Source organism: Benincasa hispida, chromosome 6 (genome assembly GCF_009727055.1).
Source record: "Benincasa hispida cultivar B227 chromosome 6, ASM972705v1, whole genome shotgun sequence".
Lineage (NCBI taxonomy): Eukaryota > Viridiplantae > Streptophyta > Magnoliopsida > Cucurbitales > Cucurbitaceae > Benincasa > Benincasa hispida.
Window position 1 is genome coordinate 20931748 of NC_052354.1, and position 17156 is coordinate 20948903.

The 17156-nt window shown below is 37.3% G+C and overlaps 1 protein-coding gene across 2 annotated transcripts in view; it reads right to left on the reverse strand.

Annotated features, from left to right (window-relative positions):
- Window positions 1-3970: 3970 nt before the first annotated feature.
- LOC120079753 (anaphase-promoting complex subunit 2) overlaps window positions 3971-17156 on the reverse strand; it is a 32942-nt gene continuing 19756 nt past the window's right edge. Inside the window, exons 7-16 of one of the 2 annotated variants that reach the window (XM_039034119.1) lie at window positions 11353-11769; window positions 11035-11236; window positions 10800-10914; window positions 9039-9121; window positions 8584-8703; window positions 8371-8459; window positions 8205-8286; window positions 4583-4774; window positions 4316-4384; window positions 3971-4236 (exon numbers count right to left, since the gene is read on the reverse strand). In XM_039034119.1, coding sequence (XP_038890047.1) covers window positions 4114-4236; window positions 4316-4384; window positions 4583-4774; window positions 8205-8286; window positions 8371-8459; window positions 8584-8703; window positions 9039-9121; window positions 10800-10914; window positions 11035-11236; window positions 11353-11769 — 1492 coding nt within the window. In that variant the 3' untranslated portion in view covers window positions 3971-4113. Of the gene's footprint in view, window positions 4237-4315; window positions 4385-4582; window positions 4775-8204; window positions 8287-8370; window positions 8460-8583; window positions 8704-9038; window positions 9122-10799; window positions 10915-11034; window positions 11237-11352; window positions 11770-17156 lie in introns of those variants that run through there. The other variant, XM_039034120.1, reaches the window with a different exon arrangement.

The window sequence follows — 17156 nt, forward strand, 5'->3', positions numbered from 1 at the left end:
TTTTCTCAATTTCCACACTACCTCCACTTCTCTAGAGAATTTGTTATGGTCTCATTCACAACACATACTTCAAATTTCTCCACACTTTCTATAACTACTTTACCTTTTAATTCATCTCTCAAACTTTTTTGATCACCGTCATTCATTTCAATAACATCACCAATGGAATCTTCCTTTTGACTTGTGGATGAACTCCATCATTTGGAATTGGTTGATCAATTTCTGGCAATTGAATATTTTCTTGATTTTTAATGGCTCATGCGGCATGATTCTTTCTTGCTAGCTTTTGCAACTTCAATGTTTCATTCAATTGGCCTATGTAATCAATGGATTGGTGCAATTTAGCCAAACTTTCTCTAAGATTCTTCAAAAAATTATCATCATTGTCGTAAGTCACATGACAATTTCTTCTTCGATGAGACATATCATAAGACTTCTAATATCTCAAACTTCAGCAAATCTTATATTATTATTATGAGAACCATGCAAGAAATTTCAATATAGCCTAGAATGCGAAAAGTCACAAAATCTCGAAATTAAAAAAAAAAAAAGATATGGAAAGATGCAAAAGACTTTTATTTTTTTCAAATTTTTCCAACAAGTACACTTAAATATGAAGGATAAATAAAAGAAAATGAAAGGTCACAAGAAAACAATAAGACTTTTTTTTTCACGTCTTTGTTTTTTTAAAAAAAAAACCAGCAAGTGCACAAAAAAATGAAGGAAATTGAAAAAGATGGAAAGTCACAAGAAAGATAGATAGAATAGAGTTAGACAGAGAAAACAAAGATAGAACGAAAAATAGAAAGAAAATATATATATATATATATATAATTTGTTTAGAGCCAAAGCTCTGATACCAAAATGTTTAGAAAGCTTATAAGCTTTCTGATAACTTGTAGAAATACACGTTATTTATGTTGCATTATCTAGATATTGCGGCCAAAAGTGAAGGAATATGCGTCGATTGTATGAAAATTATCTCAAAAATACAATAATTATAAATTATCACAATTACGCCCACTAACATCGTCAAGATGGTAGAAGAAGATATTTTTACTCTGTTTTGCAGGAAACCAAGTCACTGCTTGCGATCAAGGCTTAACGAGAAACTGAACAACGCATCTCTGTTACATTGCACCCGTCAATCAACAATGAAGAGACGATTAATGCAATGACGGCGCAATGCGACAGTCGATCCAAAGCTGAATTTCAACTGCATGCGGTAATAAAAACAACACCGCATGCGAGCACCCGATCGAAAGATGCAGCTGAGCAACGCAAACGCGGAGGATGTGACACGTGTACAACTAACCATTGTGCAGATTTGACGGTCTGATTGCATAACAGAAAGAATACTTATTCCTTCATCTTCGAAATTTCCATAACAAGAAGTGGGGTCCACAAGCCAAGAGTCAAAGTTGTTCACCTATAAATACCCCCATAGAATTCAGAGAAGATATACTTGATACAGGTATAATTGATACGAGGGCTAATTGCTATTGGATTATTGAGAGAAAAGGCTGAGTTGAATACGGATCGGAAGAAATCCGGGAAGAGAAGAGACAAGGCCGAGAGGTAAGTCTCAGTATAAATCTGCCAGATCCTCGCCGTGAAGCTCTGTGTTTAGATTCCCTGCTACCGGTTGAGCAAGCCTGAGAGGGAAGCTCATCCATCCATTCACTTTAACCACGCCGGTAAGCAAATCTCCATCCAAATCGGTGCTAAGACATTGACGCTTATTTGTATTTGTTTCTAACTCTATTTCATCAAGTGTCCATCTTCTTAATCTCTTCATTCACAAATCATGTATCAGACGCTTAATAGTTTTATTGAATGTCTCGATCACTTTCATTACCACTTTTCTGCCTACTTTCATTCCTCCATTAATCGATTTCTCCATGAAGTTTTCTTAATACCTTGGTAATTAATATGGATTAAACGAGTAACTTAATCTGTGCTAAAGAGATAAATACATTTAGCTAAGGCATGCTAGACGGCATCTTCACCTATAAGAGCATAAGTGAAGATGTCATTCTGATCTGTCGAGAAAAGGTTAGAAGAATGCGTTAACTAAAGCGAGTAATACTTCCAAAGATGGAAGCAACCTTGCGTTCGTTACGTTCATCCCTGTTTCACCACAGAGATGTGGGAACTTGGCCGATCATCGAGAGGTGTACGCCAAAGGAAAAGCGGAACAGTACTTATATTTTTAACGCAATTAAGGAACTTGCGTTGTTTATATTAGTTATCTTTTCTGTTTCTTCTTCGTACATAAGACTTGTCACCGCATTACACGATCTTTGCATAATCTTCACAGCCATTCTTGACCTCAGTATCTTGTATCATGAATCCTATATCTTGTATCATCTTAGCTTAGATTTACTTTGTCGCAATTTGCTTTAACGCAATTTATGTTATTATCGCATTTTTACCGCTTTATTTTGCTTTATCGCATATTTAATTATTTGTACACAAAATCTTTATTAATTTGAAAAACCCCTGGTCGCATATATCACAAGCATAACGCAATAACCTAAAACATTCCCTGTGTTCGACCTCGAATCACACCGAGAAACTTGCGGTGAAATTATACTTGGTTTCAACGCAAAGAAACTTGTGACAACGCACAGCATACTACAAGAACATTTGTCAATAACGCATATCTAGAAGTAGTATCACATATCATCGCATAAAATTTTGCATGTCAAGTTTATGACGCATAAGATTACATTCTGCGTTTACAAGTTTATGGCGCCGTTGCCGGGGAACTGTTAACGGGGACATGAATTTGTAGCTTAGATTAAAATTATGTCATCAAGTTTATGGCGCCATTGTCGGAGAACTGGTAACGGGGACATAGCTTGTAACTTAGATCAATTTTTATGTAACAAGTTTATGGCACCGTTGCCGGGGAATTGGTAACGAGGGCATGGACTTGAACCTTGCATGCATCATTGTACAATTTTTCCGTTACAAGTTTATGGTGTCGTTGTCGGGGAACTGGTAACGGGGACATGAACTTGTAACTTAGATTAAAATTATGTCATCAAGTTTATGACACTGTTGCTAGGGAACTGGTAACGGGGAAATGGACTTGTAGCTAGATTAAAAGTCATCACTTTCAAGGTTTTAAAATCTAAGATTCTACATTTCAAAATCTTCTTCTATCTACCAAATGTAAAAAATACAGCACTATATATACTAAATGAAAAGACACCCTGAAAGGATACAATCTTTCACCTACATTGGCTACATTCATTTAACACCCTTTCAACTACTCTAATAAATGTAAATTCATAACATTAATTAAATACATGAGATGTTAATAATGCAAATGAATCTGAATTTTAAGATTCATGATGACTTTTGGATGACTTTGATTTTTGATTGCAACTCTTTATATTTAGAAGCTTAACTTAGAAGCAAACCTTTTAATACTAGCTCCTAATCATTGCCAATTATTTGTTTATCACCTATACTTTTGACTTTTGTTTATTTTGATCCCTATATTTTCAATATCTTCATTTTAGTCCCTATGCTTTTAACTTTGGTTCGTTTTGATCCTTTCAAAATGTTCATTTGTCCTTTTACTTTTAAAAAGTGACCATTTTAGTACTTTCATTTTTATTTTTATATGATTTTTAAGGAAATCAAAATGAACTAAAGTTGAAAGTATAAAAACCAAAATGAACATTTTAAAAGTATAGAAACCAAAATATTATTTAAATACAGAGAGCCACAAATGATAGTAACCTTATAGTTTTCAACCTAATCTTTTTTTCCTCTTTAATATAACATCAAATATAAATTGCTAAATAAAGCCAGTTCACAAAACAAAATATTAATGCCAGATCACCACTTATTTATTCAATTTCATAGGACTGCTATATTGGATTTCGATTGAAAGTTTTGATATCTATGGGAAAACTAGAACTTTTAAAACATAAATTGAAAGGGGAAAAAATAGTACATAGGAACTAAATTATATAAATAAACAGAAACAAATATTTAGACAGGATGGAAATCACAAGTTTGAGATTTTATTCTTTTACAAATAATTAATAATGAGGCATAGACATTTTCCCTGATGTAATGCTTATGGGGAAAAGCTTATTTCTTCAACAAGTACATTCCATCTCTGAGTTCTAATTTCTCTTCAGAAACAAGTCCAGATAAAAAGCTTTGTAGCTGTTGGATTGACTTGTCATAAGAAGGATCTGCTACACAAAACATCTGCACAAATGTTTTCATTTTGTTACCCTTCTACATTCTTCACATCCAGTTATGCACATCATGTTACAACAACTCTTACCTTTAGAGTATTATGAATTCGATCTAAAGCCATACTTCCAAAATTTGTAAGCATCCCCAAGATGAATTTCTATTAAGAAAGGGACCAAACAAAAAGAAGAGAAGAAGAGCATTTGTTAAACAGACTCCATTTGAGAAAGGAAGCTGCTTCAAAATCAAGTGCTTATTTGTACAGAATAGAACAAATAGCATTTGTTAACACAGACTCCATTAGAAAGGAACTACCTAAAGCAAATAGGCCAATACAATATAGCATCAGATTACTTACCTCGTAGACTGTCATTTCTTTACGTATTTGGTCCTCAACAGAAGCAACAGATCCCTCTCCCTCATCCTCACCAACCATGAGGTCCCCATTATTGCCATTATTCGAAACATTTTTACTTGTGTCAATCATACTTTCTACGAGGACGTATACATGGTCAGTGGAATCTGCAGCACGGGACTCTGTGAGAATTCCCTTCAGTGAAAACAGCATATGACAAAATTAGTTAGTCTTGCAAACTGGGAAAGGCGTGTGTTTTTCTGTGCAATACAGAACCTATCAACCCGGTATTAGAGCAAGGAACGTATTATGTAGCATTTAGGGAAAGAGAAATGATGAAAAGAAGGGTGGAAGTGTCCATGGCTCTTGGTGAAATATTGGTCCTCTCGTCAGATTAGCAGCTCATAAGATGCTTGACTGGACAAGTCACTTCTATGCAGCAGTCAGAACTTGAGGAATGTCAAATCTCGGGAGTTTAATGACTTCTTGACGTTGTTGGCAAATGAATTGATTGAGAAAGGAAATGATGAAAGAAAATGGACTTCACATTCCTCAGGAAAGTTCTCAATCAAATAGTTGGCTTATACCCTAAGTGATGCCAGGAAGTTGTTGGAGGTGCAAATAATGAATCTCGGGACAACTCAACCAGAAAACTTAGCCCTTCTTGGACTTTAATCGTTGACTCAACATGGGAATAGAGACTAGAATTTGATGTTCACTGATGGTTTTCCCTTTTCAGCCCCTCCAAGTGCTCTTTGTTTAGAAGGAAGTAAAGGAATAATGTTTTAGGCCCCCAGTCCGGTTATATTACAATATAGGAGGGGTAAGAAAGACGTTGTGCCTGTGCCTGTGCCTGCGCCTGCGCCTGCGCCTGCTGAGAGAGAGTTAGAGAGAACCAGCTGTGGGCTGTGTTAGGCCACCCATTACTCAGCAGTACAAGAGGAGGGGTAAGAATGTAATTGTGGAGGGAAGTTAGTTATTTTGTGGGAGTGAGGTGATAATGGGCATAAATGCCAGTTATTAGGAACCTTTTATTTAGAATTATGAAAGCTGACAAGTAGAAAATGCGGTGATAATACTTAGAATTTGCAAAAAATTGAGTTTTGCGTTAATTAGCACCTAAATCCTCACTGATCCTAATATTATGCTAACTCCATGCCAAAGTGTCTATTTTTGTAGCTATCGCAGAAATCAAACACATGCATTGGAAATAAGCAATAGCAGACAAACGCATGCGCTGAAGCTAGATGATCGCAAAGACAAACGCATGCGCTGAAGTTGCGGTGACCAAATGCATCCATCGCATGGAAGTTTCGGTGACCGAATGCGTCCATCGCATGGAAGTTGCGGTGATCAATTGGGAATTGCGGCCACGGAGTGACAACCATAATAGAAGGACGATCGCAAGATGGGTAGAACGCGTTGATACTTCAGTTGAATCAAGCTCGGATGCATACCTTGGGAGTGTCAACAAGATAAGACGATGTGACATTGTCCATACCGTGACAAAAGCAGCAGTGAGCCATAACGCAATCATGATAGCTGTCGGCGTTTAACTTCTATAAATAGCCTTTTGGACCTTCATTTCAAGGCATCAGAGGTTTGCGATCACAGATGAGAGCTTGAGCAAGATTTTCAGTGAGAATTCTTCATCTCCACAAACCAGACCAAGTGACGACCGGAGCTTTCGCCAAAGATAGAGCTCGAGAGAGACATCTCTACCATTCATCCATGGCACCACCGGCAGCCTTGACGCAGAGTCCTTCATTTCTCTTCTAATCTTTGTATTGTATTACATCTTAGCTTAAGATATTAAGACATTTTGTGATTAATGCAAATCTTGATTCCTTCATTGCCGTCTTCTTCATCATCTTCATCTCTATCATAGTTTATCTTCAACGTTTATTTATCAAAGGCAATCGCATGCTTAATCGTGTAGCCTAGAGATAGGATGCATGTAGCAGCCCACCGAGAGGTGTGTGTTGTGCGAGTATAATGAGTTAATCCTCTTTGCTTGGTAAAAAGCTGTAGCAACGCTTGTCTATGGGATGTTGCATAGCTTGTCTATGAGTTAAATAGCCGCGTCTAACTACCTGAGAAGGTAAGAGATGGAATGCACCAAAGCAAAGTTCGCATTGTTCCTAGAGATAGGCACAATCTTATGCTCGACGCAACCATGCACTATAGCGATATAGTCATGCGGCTGACCACCGAGAGGTGTGTGATGCGTTAGTGCAATGAGCTGGGATTACTCGGGCGATTTAAGATAATAAACATTATTATGCATTAATGGTTGTTATGTCTTTACCTATTCTCATCGCAGGTCTTCTACTGCTCAATTTGTTTAGTTAGGAGTAGGAGTAGTGTGTAATCCATTCAACTTATTCTTTTTATTTCTAGTCATCGCCTCAAACGCATTGCTTCACAAGCATTATTGAGTGACAAGTCCCTGTGTTCAACATCGGATTACCCGAGAAACTTGCGTTCGCATTATACTTGGTGCGAGCGTAAGAAAACTTGTGATAGGAACGCGTGGTCATTGCATACTAGATTAACGCATTTTCATTCCGACGCATGGGTGCAAACGCTTAAGTCAGGCAAAAACGCATGATTGCGTTCAAACCCTCATCAATTATAAATCCAACATGAGGGACGTAGGAGAATATTTGTCGAGGGGGGACCACCATGTGTGGGGTGAATATCTTTTCGTGTAGGGAGGGTAGTATACGAGTGTAGGAGGGGAGCCTTTCGTTTTCATCTTTTGGGTTAGTAGAAACTCTCATAAAGAGAGAAGTTGTATCACCTTAGGGCTTTCTTTGCTCAATAATATCACATTGTAAGAGATACCTTATATATTGGTATCAGAGCCGTCGATCTGGGAAAAGGGAAGAAAATGACATGGAAATTTGAAGAATGAATCAAGACGATTGATTGATATTGCTGAGACGAAAGATGGAATTAAGAAGATTCCGAAAGTGGAGGAAAGCCTTACTAATCTGACGAAGAGTAAGGAGAAGTTGAGCACTCAAGCAGAGCAGCAACAGAAATCAGCCGGTGAGACTCAGAAGGTACTGGCGATGTTGAGACAGAGCTGTTTTTGACAGAATGGAATGTCGATGGCAAGAGAGGAGTCGAATCCTAAATCGAAGGAAGGTATAGGGGAATTGCCTCGACTGATTAAGGAACTGAATTCTGTTATCAAAGAATGAGTGGAAGGAGGTAGCGATCGTAGTAAGTTCAAGAAGGTGGAGATGCCCATCTTCGACAGTGAGGAACCTGATTCATGGATGTTTCATGCCAATAGGTATTTTAATATTCATAAATTATCTGAAACCGAGAAAATGAACATTGTTGTTATAAGTTTTGAAAGTGTGGCTTGGTATTGTTGAAAGAACATAGAGTAGTAACATGTAACTTTTATTTATTTTATATTATTTTATTAGTTCCTATCAGATTTCTGTAAACAGTGACTTCAGCCCCTTCCAATTAATACTAAATGGGCTGGATCTATTAGTTTCGGGAGTGGCTTATTTTTTAAGTAACTTCTGCTCCCTTGGTATTTTCCTTTATGGAGCTTTTCACCAATAAATGAAGCCATTTCTTGTAGTAAAGAATCTCAAAACACCTTATTAACCCAGAAGTTTATCCGCCGAGAAAGGACATCTACTGGCAAACCAACGGCAGCTGCAAGACTCTTAGCACTCCAACTGTAAAAAAGTTCACATTAAGCCACATATAGTTAGCGTAATACACAAAGCATAACTAGTTGAGCTGAGTTTAAAGATTTCAACCTTTTTTGCTGCTGAAATTGCATAATAATCACTGCATGTACAGGAGCTACAGTGAACTGCAATTCTCTATCTTCAAATTGCAACTCCAACTACAACAGATGAATCATAAGAGCATTTAAGGTGAAAAGAAAAGATTTGTCCTGAGTTTCAACTCCGAGCACAGAAACATTTTGCAGATTCATATTAATAGTAGAATGATGTCTATTAACTGACCTTTACTGTTCCAAGATTTCTCTTCCACTGTAGCTTACGAGGTGTCTTAATTTCATGAAACCTCTGAGCATAATCTGTAAGCAGATGATCCACTGATGCAGGTAGATTTATGTTTTCATCCTAAAATTTTCTGTGGTTAGAAGGTTTACAAAAGAAATTAAAGCATCTGAAATCTACTTCCAAGAATAAGTGCAGACAAATAAAGGGCATTTTTTCCCCAAGAATAGTCCAGTTCTGAGTAGAAATCTTCTTCCCATGCCCACAGAAAAGCAAGAAAAAAAACATGCGGAAGTATAAGGATCATCGCACATTATATACACAGATTTATATGAGATGTTTCATTCCAAAGGACAATTTTCATTGCTAAGACAACTAATGTTCATTCATTATTGGGCAACGAAGTGTGAAAGTTCTGCATAAATGCCACCCCATTTTTTACAGAAATATTTTCTTACCTGAATTGGAGGCCAGAAATTTGAAGAGATGATAGTTGCATCGAGGTCATTCATTGAAATCATGCTGTCCTTGAGATCAACAGCTAGATGAGCATACATCAAAAAGGTTCTAGTGAGCACTCTCGGCGTATAACATGATACTTCAGGTAGAGTAGCAAGAGTGATAAATAATATGATGAGCTTAAGTGTGATGTAAGAAACAGGGGTCGAGAAACTTTGAGCTCTCAGGTTAGGAAAATTGGTTTTGTGAGAGAAGTACCATTCTCGGGACATCTCTATATTCAGTAACAGTGGGAATATGGGCGGGAAGGAGGGAAAAAGAGATGGAAATAGTATCAATTAACCTTCTGAATTATTTAGAAGAACCATTCATTGGTTTCCTCACCACAGCAATAATATCATGTTTCTTCTACTTAATTAGATAGTTTATATCTCAGTCATAGTCAATGTTTTATCAAACCATAGGAAGAGGATACTTTTACAACTACAATTTCAAATATCAATATACCTTAATTAATGGAAGATAGGAAAGTAAACCTAATACTTAATTCAAACAAAGTTTAGAGGTGTAAGACAATCAAAGTTTTAGTTTTTTCCATTTTAAAACCCTATTGACTCAGTTGATTTCAATTTACTGGTGCATAAGCTGAATTTAAAAATTGAGCTAACTGAAGTATCTAATATATGGTCAGCTGCACGGCTATTCATGTCATTGTTCAGCTCAGCCCAAACCAGTGGAACACCTCCTCAATAAGCTGTCCAGATTTTCAACCCACCCAGCCCCAGTCCATGCGCACACTTGATGTCCTAGCCTAACTTTTTATGTCTCTAGATAGCTCTCAAATCTCAGTGTCTCATGCCTCCATCACACTATCTTGCCCTTCACTCTGATCTCTTACACCTTCATTGCACCTGATGTTCTCATCTCTATTCTCTCCCTCCTCGTGAAATTTTTATCCCATCAGCTGGAGCAATGATTTTTTTTTTAATGAAAAAACTTGACTTTCTTTGAGAAAAAATGAAAAAAAATAGCCGGGACTTAAAAAAGAAGTTCACAAAAGGGAGGCTGAGTCCAGAGAAATAAGACATGGTGAATAATTACAAGAGTCTAGAAACAAAAGCCCAAAGAGAAAGAGAGATAGGGGAAGGGGACCATCTGCAACAATAGTTCTCTCCCTGGGTCCCTATTCCCTCTCTTGCTAAACTGACTCAAGCAGTTAACTCGACCCAAACACTCTACTTGTAACAATTTTGTGAAACCACTCTCCTAGGTAGAAAGCTCGAATTTTATGAGGAAATGTTGTTCTGGCTATCATTCAGGAGGTTTTAGAGAGAGACTAAGATTTTGTTGATTCATTTGGAGAATAGAAAGTTCTTTGTAAGATCTTATTAAACTTGTAGCTCTTTCCGAAGTTCTCCTAAACTTTTTATAATTATGATTTATGATTCCCTACTGTTAAATCAATTATCTTCACGTTCTCAACGGGGAGAGCTTGAGAGTTCCTTTTTCTCTTCCGGAAAGTTGTAAACATCTAATATCAATCTCAGCTCCCACCCCCATTTAACCATACTCTCCCTCTCTCTGTTGCAAGTAATTATTAATCAAATAAATTTCCTACTAGAGGCTGGAGTACGTAAAATGCCAATTTACCCAACCCAGCAGCTCAAAGTCTCTCTTGTCCTGTTCCTTTCAACATGGTAAAGGTAAGATAAGCAGATGGGAGTCATTTAAAAAAACCACAAGTTTTTTCTTCAACATACCTGTTTGACATGGCAGGTTTATTGTTGCTTTAATATTAGAGTTAGTTCTCTTGGAATCAATTAGATCATTGAGCATAATTTCACACTTCTGCATGCTACTTTCTCCAAAATGAATCTGAAAATAACACGGGTATAATAAGACAAACAATTTGAACATATGAAAACACGGAAAAGTTCACTAATTCTTAATCTTGTGACATGCAGGTTGTGGTTTAGAAGGGTGAAAAACACACACCTTGAGTAGTTCTAACGTTCGTATCTCTGAGTCAATGTCATAATCAGACTTATTTAGAAGTTTTTCTGCCAGCATGACACGATACTCATTAACTAGTTGGTCTTTTGAACCGATTATGCTAACTAGCATCCCAAGTATGTCAACCTTCCTTCTAGTCCTCCCACCCTTCAGTGGATCAGCTTCTACAGGGTCAGGCTCCCATCTGAAAAAGCAGAACCCATTACTCCATTTAAAATGATAACAATGAAGAATGATTACTATCAGCTTAGGGTGAATTCTACAAAGATTCATACTGCAACACCCTACATATACACGTACCTTGAAGCATTAATCCAGGCTTGCTTGTCATCAGCGTGAAAATCATCATCTAGACCTACATTTTCTTGACCTTCTTCGTCTCTATTTAATTCTTCAAGAAGGCTATCACCAGTATTTCCAGATACATTTGAATTTCCACCAGTCCCGTCAGTAAGCATCGTCACAATACATTTGATGGTATCTTTTCTTCCCCTTAAGTATTCCCTAATTGGCTCACCCACTGCTTCAAGAAAAACACCCGCTGAGTCAATTGTGCGGAGTGCTTTGATAGTGGAAACATATTGATGCAGTATATCATTCGTTGATGCTCCAGCAGTAAGTAGGCGATATCGTAGCGCCGAGATGAAAGATTCAACAAGCTTAGAATGTTGCCCAGTGTATTCAAGACACTGTTTTAAGTCTTCAATTGCCGGAGAGCTGAAATTAAGTTTACAGATTGAATTAGAAAAGCGCTAATAGTAATAACTTCTTTTTTTTCCTTGTTTTGAAAAAGAAACAAATATTTCATTGGTTCTTTTTTTTTATTGAAATAATTTCTTTCATTAATGAAAGCATACAAGCGCATACAAAAGAAATCCAGCCCACAGGAAAAACCCTACGAGAGAAAAAGTTCCCAACTAAGTAAGATATTGCCTATAGAATAATTACAAAAAGTTTTTGAAACCGAAACTTAAAGGGAAACATGGACCTCACTAAGGACTAGACCTCAAAAGGGTCCCTATTCACCCCATGAAACACTCTATTGTTCCTCTCTCCCCAAAGATCTCACAACAAAGCATACACTTCCACAAACCACAAAGAACGACCTTTCTTTTTGAAAGGCGGATGGAAGAGGAACTCCCCGATCATCAAACAAATGTCCCTTTGGCGAGCAATCACAAGCTCAAACTCCTAAAAAAAGAAAAGAAATTCCACACTGATCTCGCAAACTGATACTTCCAAAGAAGGTGGTCTAGGTTTACCTCTGTCTTCTGACAAATAATACAACAAAATGGACCCATTAACGACCCATTAACAAAGGCACTTTCTCGAGAGCCTATCCATCGTGTTCACACACCTAAGCAAAATTTTCCAAGAAAAGAACTTGACCTTCTCTTAATCCTTCACAAAACATCAAAAACCGACTCAACAACAGGAGAGGGATTAAATAAGATCCTAAAGAAGACTTACAAGAAAAGCCTTCTAAAGGACTAGGACTCCAAACATGAACAACCCGTCTCTCGAGTGTCGAGTCTGAAGTTAAAACCATCAACCAAAGAGGCCACCAGTGTTGTTTCCCTATTGGACAACAAACGACAAAAACTAAAGGAAAAGGAAACATAGTTTCCCGACCAAACCAAAAAGCCTGACACAATTTTTTAAGGAAAATAACTGATACAACCGAGGAAACATAGAAGAGAGGGGTCTATCCTTCACCATCCCCCACAACACAAAAAACAAGATGGGAAAAGAAAGGGAGCTGAAGAAAAATATCCTTCAAGAGATTTCAATGCGTGCCTTTAACCCCTTTTGTCACCATTCATAGGGAAAGGGACCGTGCTTACTCACAATAATCCTCTGCCACAAGGATTCAAGCTCAAGGGCAAAATGTCAAAACCATTTAGCCAACAAAGCTTTACTACGTGATCTTAAATTTCCGAGCACTAACCCTCCACGATTCACAAGCTTCCCCAAAACTTCGCAACTATCCAAATGAGACCCTTTCCCAGAGAAAGTTTCTTGTGAGCTTTTCAACGCTACGAACCGAGATAGATGCGCAAAAAAGAGAAAAGTAATAAATAGGAATTCTACTCAACACCGACCCAATCAACATCATTCTCCCAACTTTGGAAAAGAAACTTTTCTTCTACAAGGTAAGCCTCTTCCTTATCTTCTCAATGGGGGCATCCCAAAAAGAGATGGAGACCAAGGTAAGAAGAAGGAAATGAGCCTACCTCACAACCAACTAGACCCACCCATCTATTAAGCTGCTCCTGATCACTGTTAATACCTAATATCTAACACTTACTCCTATTGATTTTAAGCCCTGACATCGCATCAAAGAACCCAAGAATGTGATTGAGGGTGATGAAGGAATCCTCTTTGCCATAACAGAAAAACATCATATAATCTACAAACTACAAATGAGACAAACCCACCTCCTTAGACCCAACTTAAAAGGCTTAAGAATTCCACCATCCACCCCTTAAAGATGATGCAACTTAAAACATCCACAACCAAAAGGAACAAGAAGGGAGATAAAAGGATCCCCTTGTCACAAACCACTAAAAGCCTTTATCAACCCCTTCGGATAGCCATTGTTAAGGATCGAGTAATTTACATTCCTGACACGACCCCACATCCACATTCTCCATCTATGCTTGAAACCTTTCTTTTCCAACACCCTGTCCAAAAAATCACCGATAGCTTAAACTTTTAGATCAACCGGTGATTTATGCCCGACACCAAGAAACTCTGAAGGGAGAAAGCCCTTATGAGAGGGAAATGAGAGCCAAGCAAATGGGACCTGAAGTATCTCTAAAAAAACACCTTAAGCAACCCATAGAAGTACTATTAGCTCTAAATGAACATGTTGAAATTTCTATATTTGTGCATGAATATTAACCGTCAAATATTTTCCTTTAGTATTTTTATTATTTTCCATGTTTGTAAGAGGTCTTTCTCCTATATAAAAAGACTACATTCCACATATTTAAGAAAAGAAAAATAATTTTATACCCTCAAATTCAAGATGGTATCAGACCCAGGTTACGATCTTGGGACCAATGGGTTATGGTCTCCTGGAATGTTAAATGATATAATATTAAATTGAAATATGATATAATATTTTTTTCATTGAAAGTTTTGTTTCCGTTTAAAAAAAAATGATATGATATTAAATTTATCTCCACCCATCAACTTCTTCTTAGATCAATTGACGATTTAAGATGGTATCCGAGTAGGTGGTCCGAGAGGTCCTGTGTTCAAATCCCTACAATGTTATTTCCTCCCCCAATAAATATTGATTTTCACTAGTTGGATCTTCTACGTATTTCAAGCCCACAAGTGAGAAGGAGTGTTAAATTTACCTTCACCCATTAGCTTAAGCTTTTGGGTCAATCGGTGATTTAAGAGACCAAGATGAACACCATTAAGCTGCAACACCCGAAAAAATAGAAGGAATTTCCCACAATGGAAGACCACAACCCTTAAGCAAAGAAGAAAATTTGTTAGGAATCAAAGGAGAGGACATTGGTGAATCTGCACCAAAAGGCTCTAAACTAAGTGAACCAATGTTTTCACTTGCGAAAATATGATTATAGGCTTCTAGAAATATATCCTCTGGTAGTAATTCTGTTGCATTTGTTCCTCCATAGGCAGTTATACTTCTTCACTGCTCACACTTACCATTGATTCCTCACCATCATCGAAAGAAGATAAAGCTTCTTCAGAAGAAGGGGGTTGGATACACCTTTAATAAATTGAACATTTGATCCAGGAAAAGAGGTAATAAATTGCTTAAGGAACCTGTCAGGATTCAAACATTGATGTTGTTTAGAAGCAAACGGATGAAGAAATCAAAACATGAGTACAAGACTCTTCTAAAGCATCAGAATTTCTCTCTTCGTAATCAAGAATACTGAGAACTTATTTCTTTCGAGAATAATGCAGAAGGCTTTCATAAACCTTGGCTTCACCCTGTTAGAAGAGAACTCTTTGTAGGCTGATAGACCTCAATCATGAGTGTATATACTCAGAGGAATAAGGAAAAGAAAGGGGGGCAAAGTGGGCAAAATGAGAATGTTGTTACGTGGGAGTGTGAGTTTGAATGATTGGGTGGGCCCATAGGGATTTTGTTGGTTGGTATTTAGACTTTTAAAGGGGCAGAGAGGTAGACATTCTTTTAATCTTTGGCATATACATTTTATGGCTCTTTTGAGCATTGAGAAGAAGGGGGAGATCTCAAACTCCCATGGTTTTTGCCTAAATAGTGAATATATAAGTTTGGGTACTATTAGAGGCTCTACTTGTGGAGAAGAATCATCAACGGAAAGAAACTATTTGCATATAAATAGAAAGGTTTTTTATTGACGTGATCCAAAACTGAGCTTTTGAAAAAAAATGTTTATGGTTAAATCCAAAATGTTTTTTAATATAAAACTTCAAAAAAAAAAATGAAAGAAAAACAAAAAGATGATTCTAAGATATTGAAACTGTGTTTAAAATGTATTAATGTGAAAAGCACATACCATAGACTGGTGGGACTCCCCAGATTTGTCTGACTTCCCATCTGCTTTCCCACCTGTAGTAGGATTCTGATCAAACGTTTCAAGCTGAGGTAGAATTTCACTCTCTTGTGTTTCTATCGTAGTCTCATCACTGTCAGCCACCCTGTTATTTTCTGGAACTAACACATTGGTCCTATCATTCTCAGTTACATCCACAATATCATCCTCAACACACAAATTGTTATTATCAGAGACACACTCAATAGTACCTTGAGCTTGTGTTGATTCAGATTCATGGACCAGAGTCGATAAAATAGTAAGGGACACAATTTCCTTTCTGAGATTCTTCCTGTAATATGTTAGCTAGAAGACCTGTTTAATAGGTAGAACAGTGTCATGGGAACTCAAGATGAGCTCAGGAAGATCAATAGGAACTGAGAATGTTGACCAGTTAGTCTCTTCATTAGTACTCTCCCCTTGAAGATGACTAACAGAGAAGAAAGGTTTATCCTCAAGGAATGTGACATACATAGAGATAAAGTATTTCCAGGAAGAAGGATGGAAGCATTTATAACCTTGCTGGTGAAGAGGATATCCAGGGAAGACACATTTTTTAGCATGTGGGATAAACTTAGTTTGGTTATGGGCATAACTATGGACAAAGACAGAACACCCAAAAACCCAGAGGAACATCAAGAAAGAGTCGTGTGGTCGGGTCCGACTCCTTGAGGCATTCAAGAGGGGTTTGGAGTTGGAGAACACGAGAAGGTATTCGATTAATAAGATGAGCTGGAGTAAGAACTGCATCTCCCCACAAATAAGATGGAAGAGAGGTAGATAGCATGAGAGACCAGGCAACTCGAGGAGGTGACGATTTTTCCTTTCAGCCATTCCATTCTGTTGAGGTGTATAGGCACACGAACTTTGGTGAACAATGCCTTTGGAAGACAAAAATTCAAGAAGAGTATTATTGAGAAATTCACAACCATTATCACTTCAAAGAATAGAAATTTTAGCATTGAACTGAGTTTTAATAATGGTGTAAAATTGTTGAAAAATCGACAAAACCTTTGATTTGTCGGTGAGAAGAAAGACTCATGTAAGATGGGTATGATCATCGATAAATGTCACAAACCAACGTTTTCCTGAAGAGGTGGTAACATTAGAGGGACTCCAAACATCACTATGAATAAGATTAAAGGGCTGAGAAGGTTTGTAAGGTTGAGAGGGAAAGGTGACCCTATGTTGTTTTGCACGAATACACACATCACAAGAAAGAGAAGAGAATCAACTTTATGGAATAAATGAGGAAATAAAAATTTCATATATTGAAAATTTGGATGACCAAAGCGAAAATGCCACAACATACAATCTTTTTCTGAATTTGAAAAATACGAAGATAAAAAAACTAGTCCTATAGTTGTTCCTCGAAGAAGCATCATCATCAAGGAATTAGAGTCCCCTATTGTACCAGGCAATGCCAATCGTCTTCCCTGAGCTCAAGTCCTGAAAGAAAACATTATCCGATGAGAAGGCAACTTGACAATTTAGATCTCGGGTTATCTTACTACTAGATAGAAAATTGTAAGATATTTT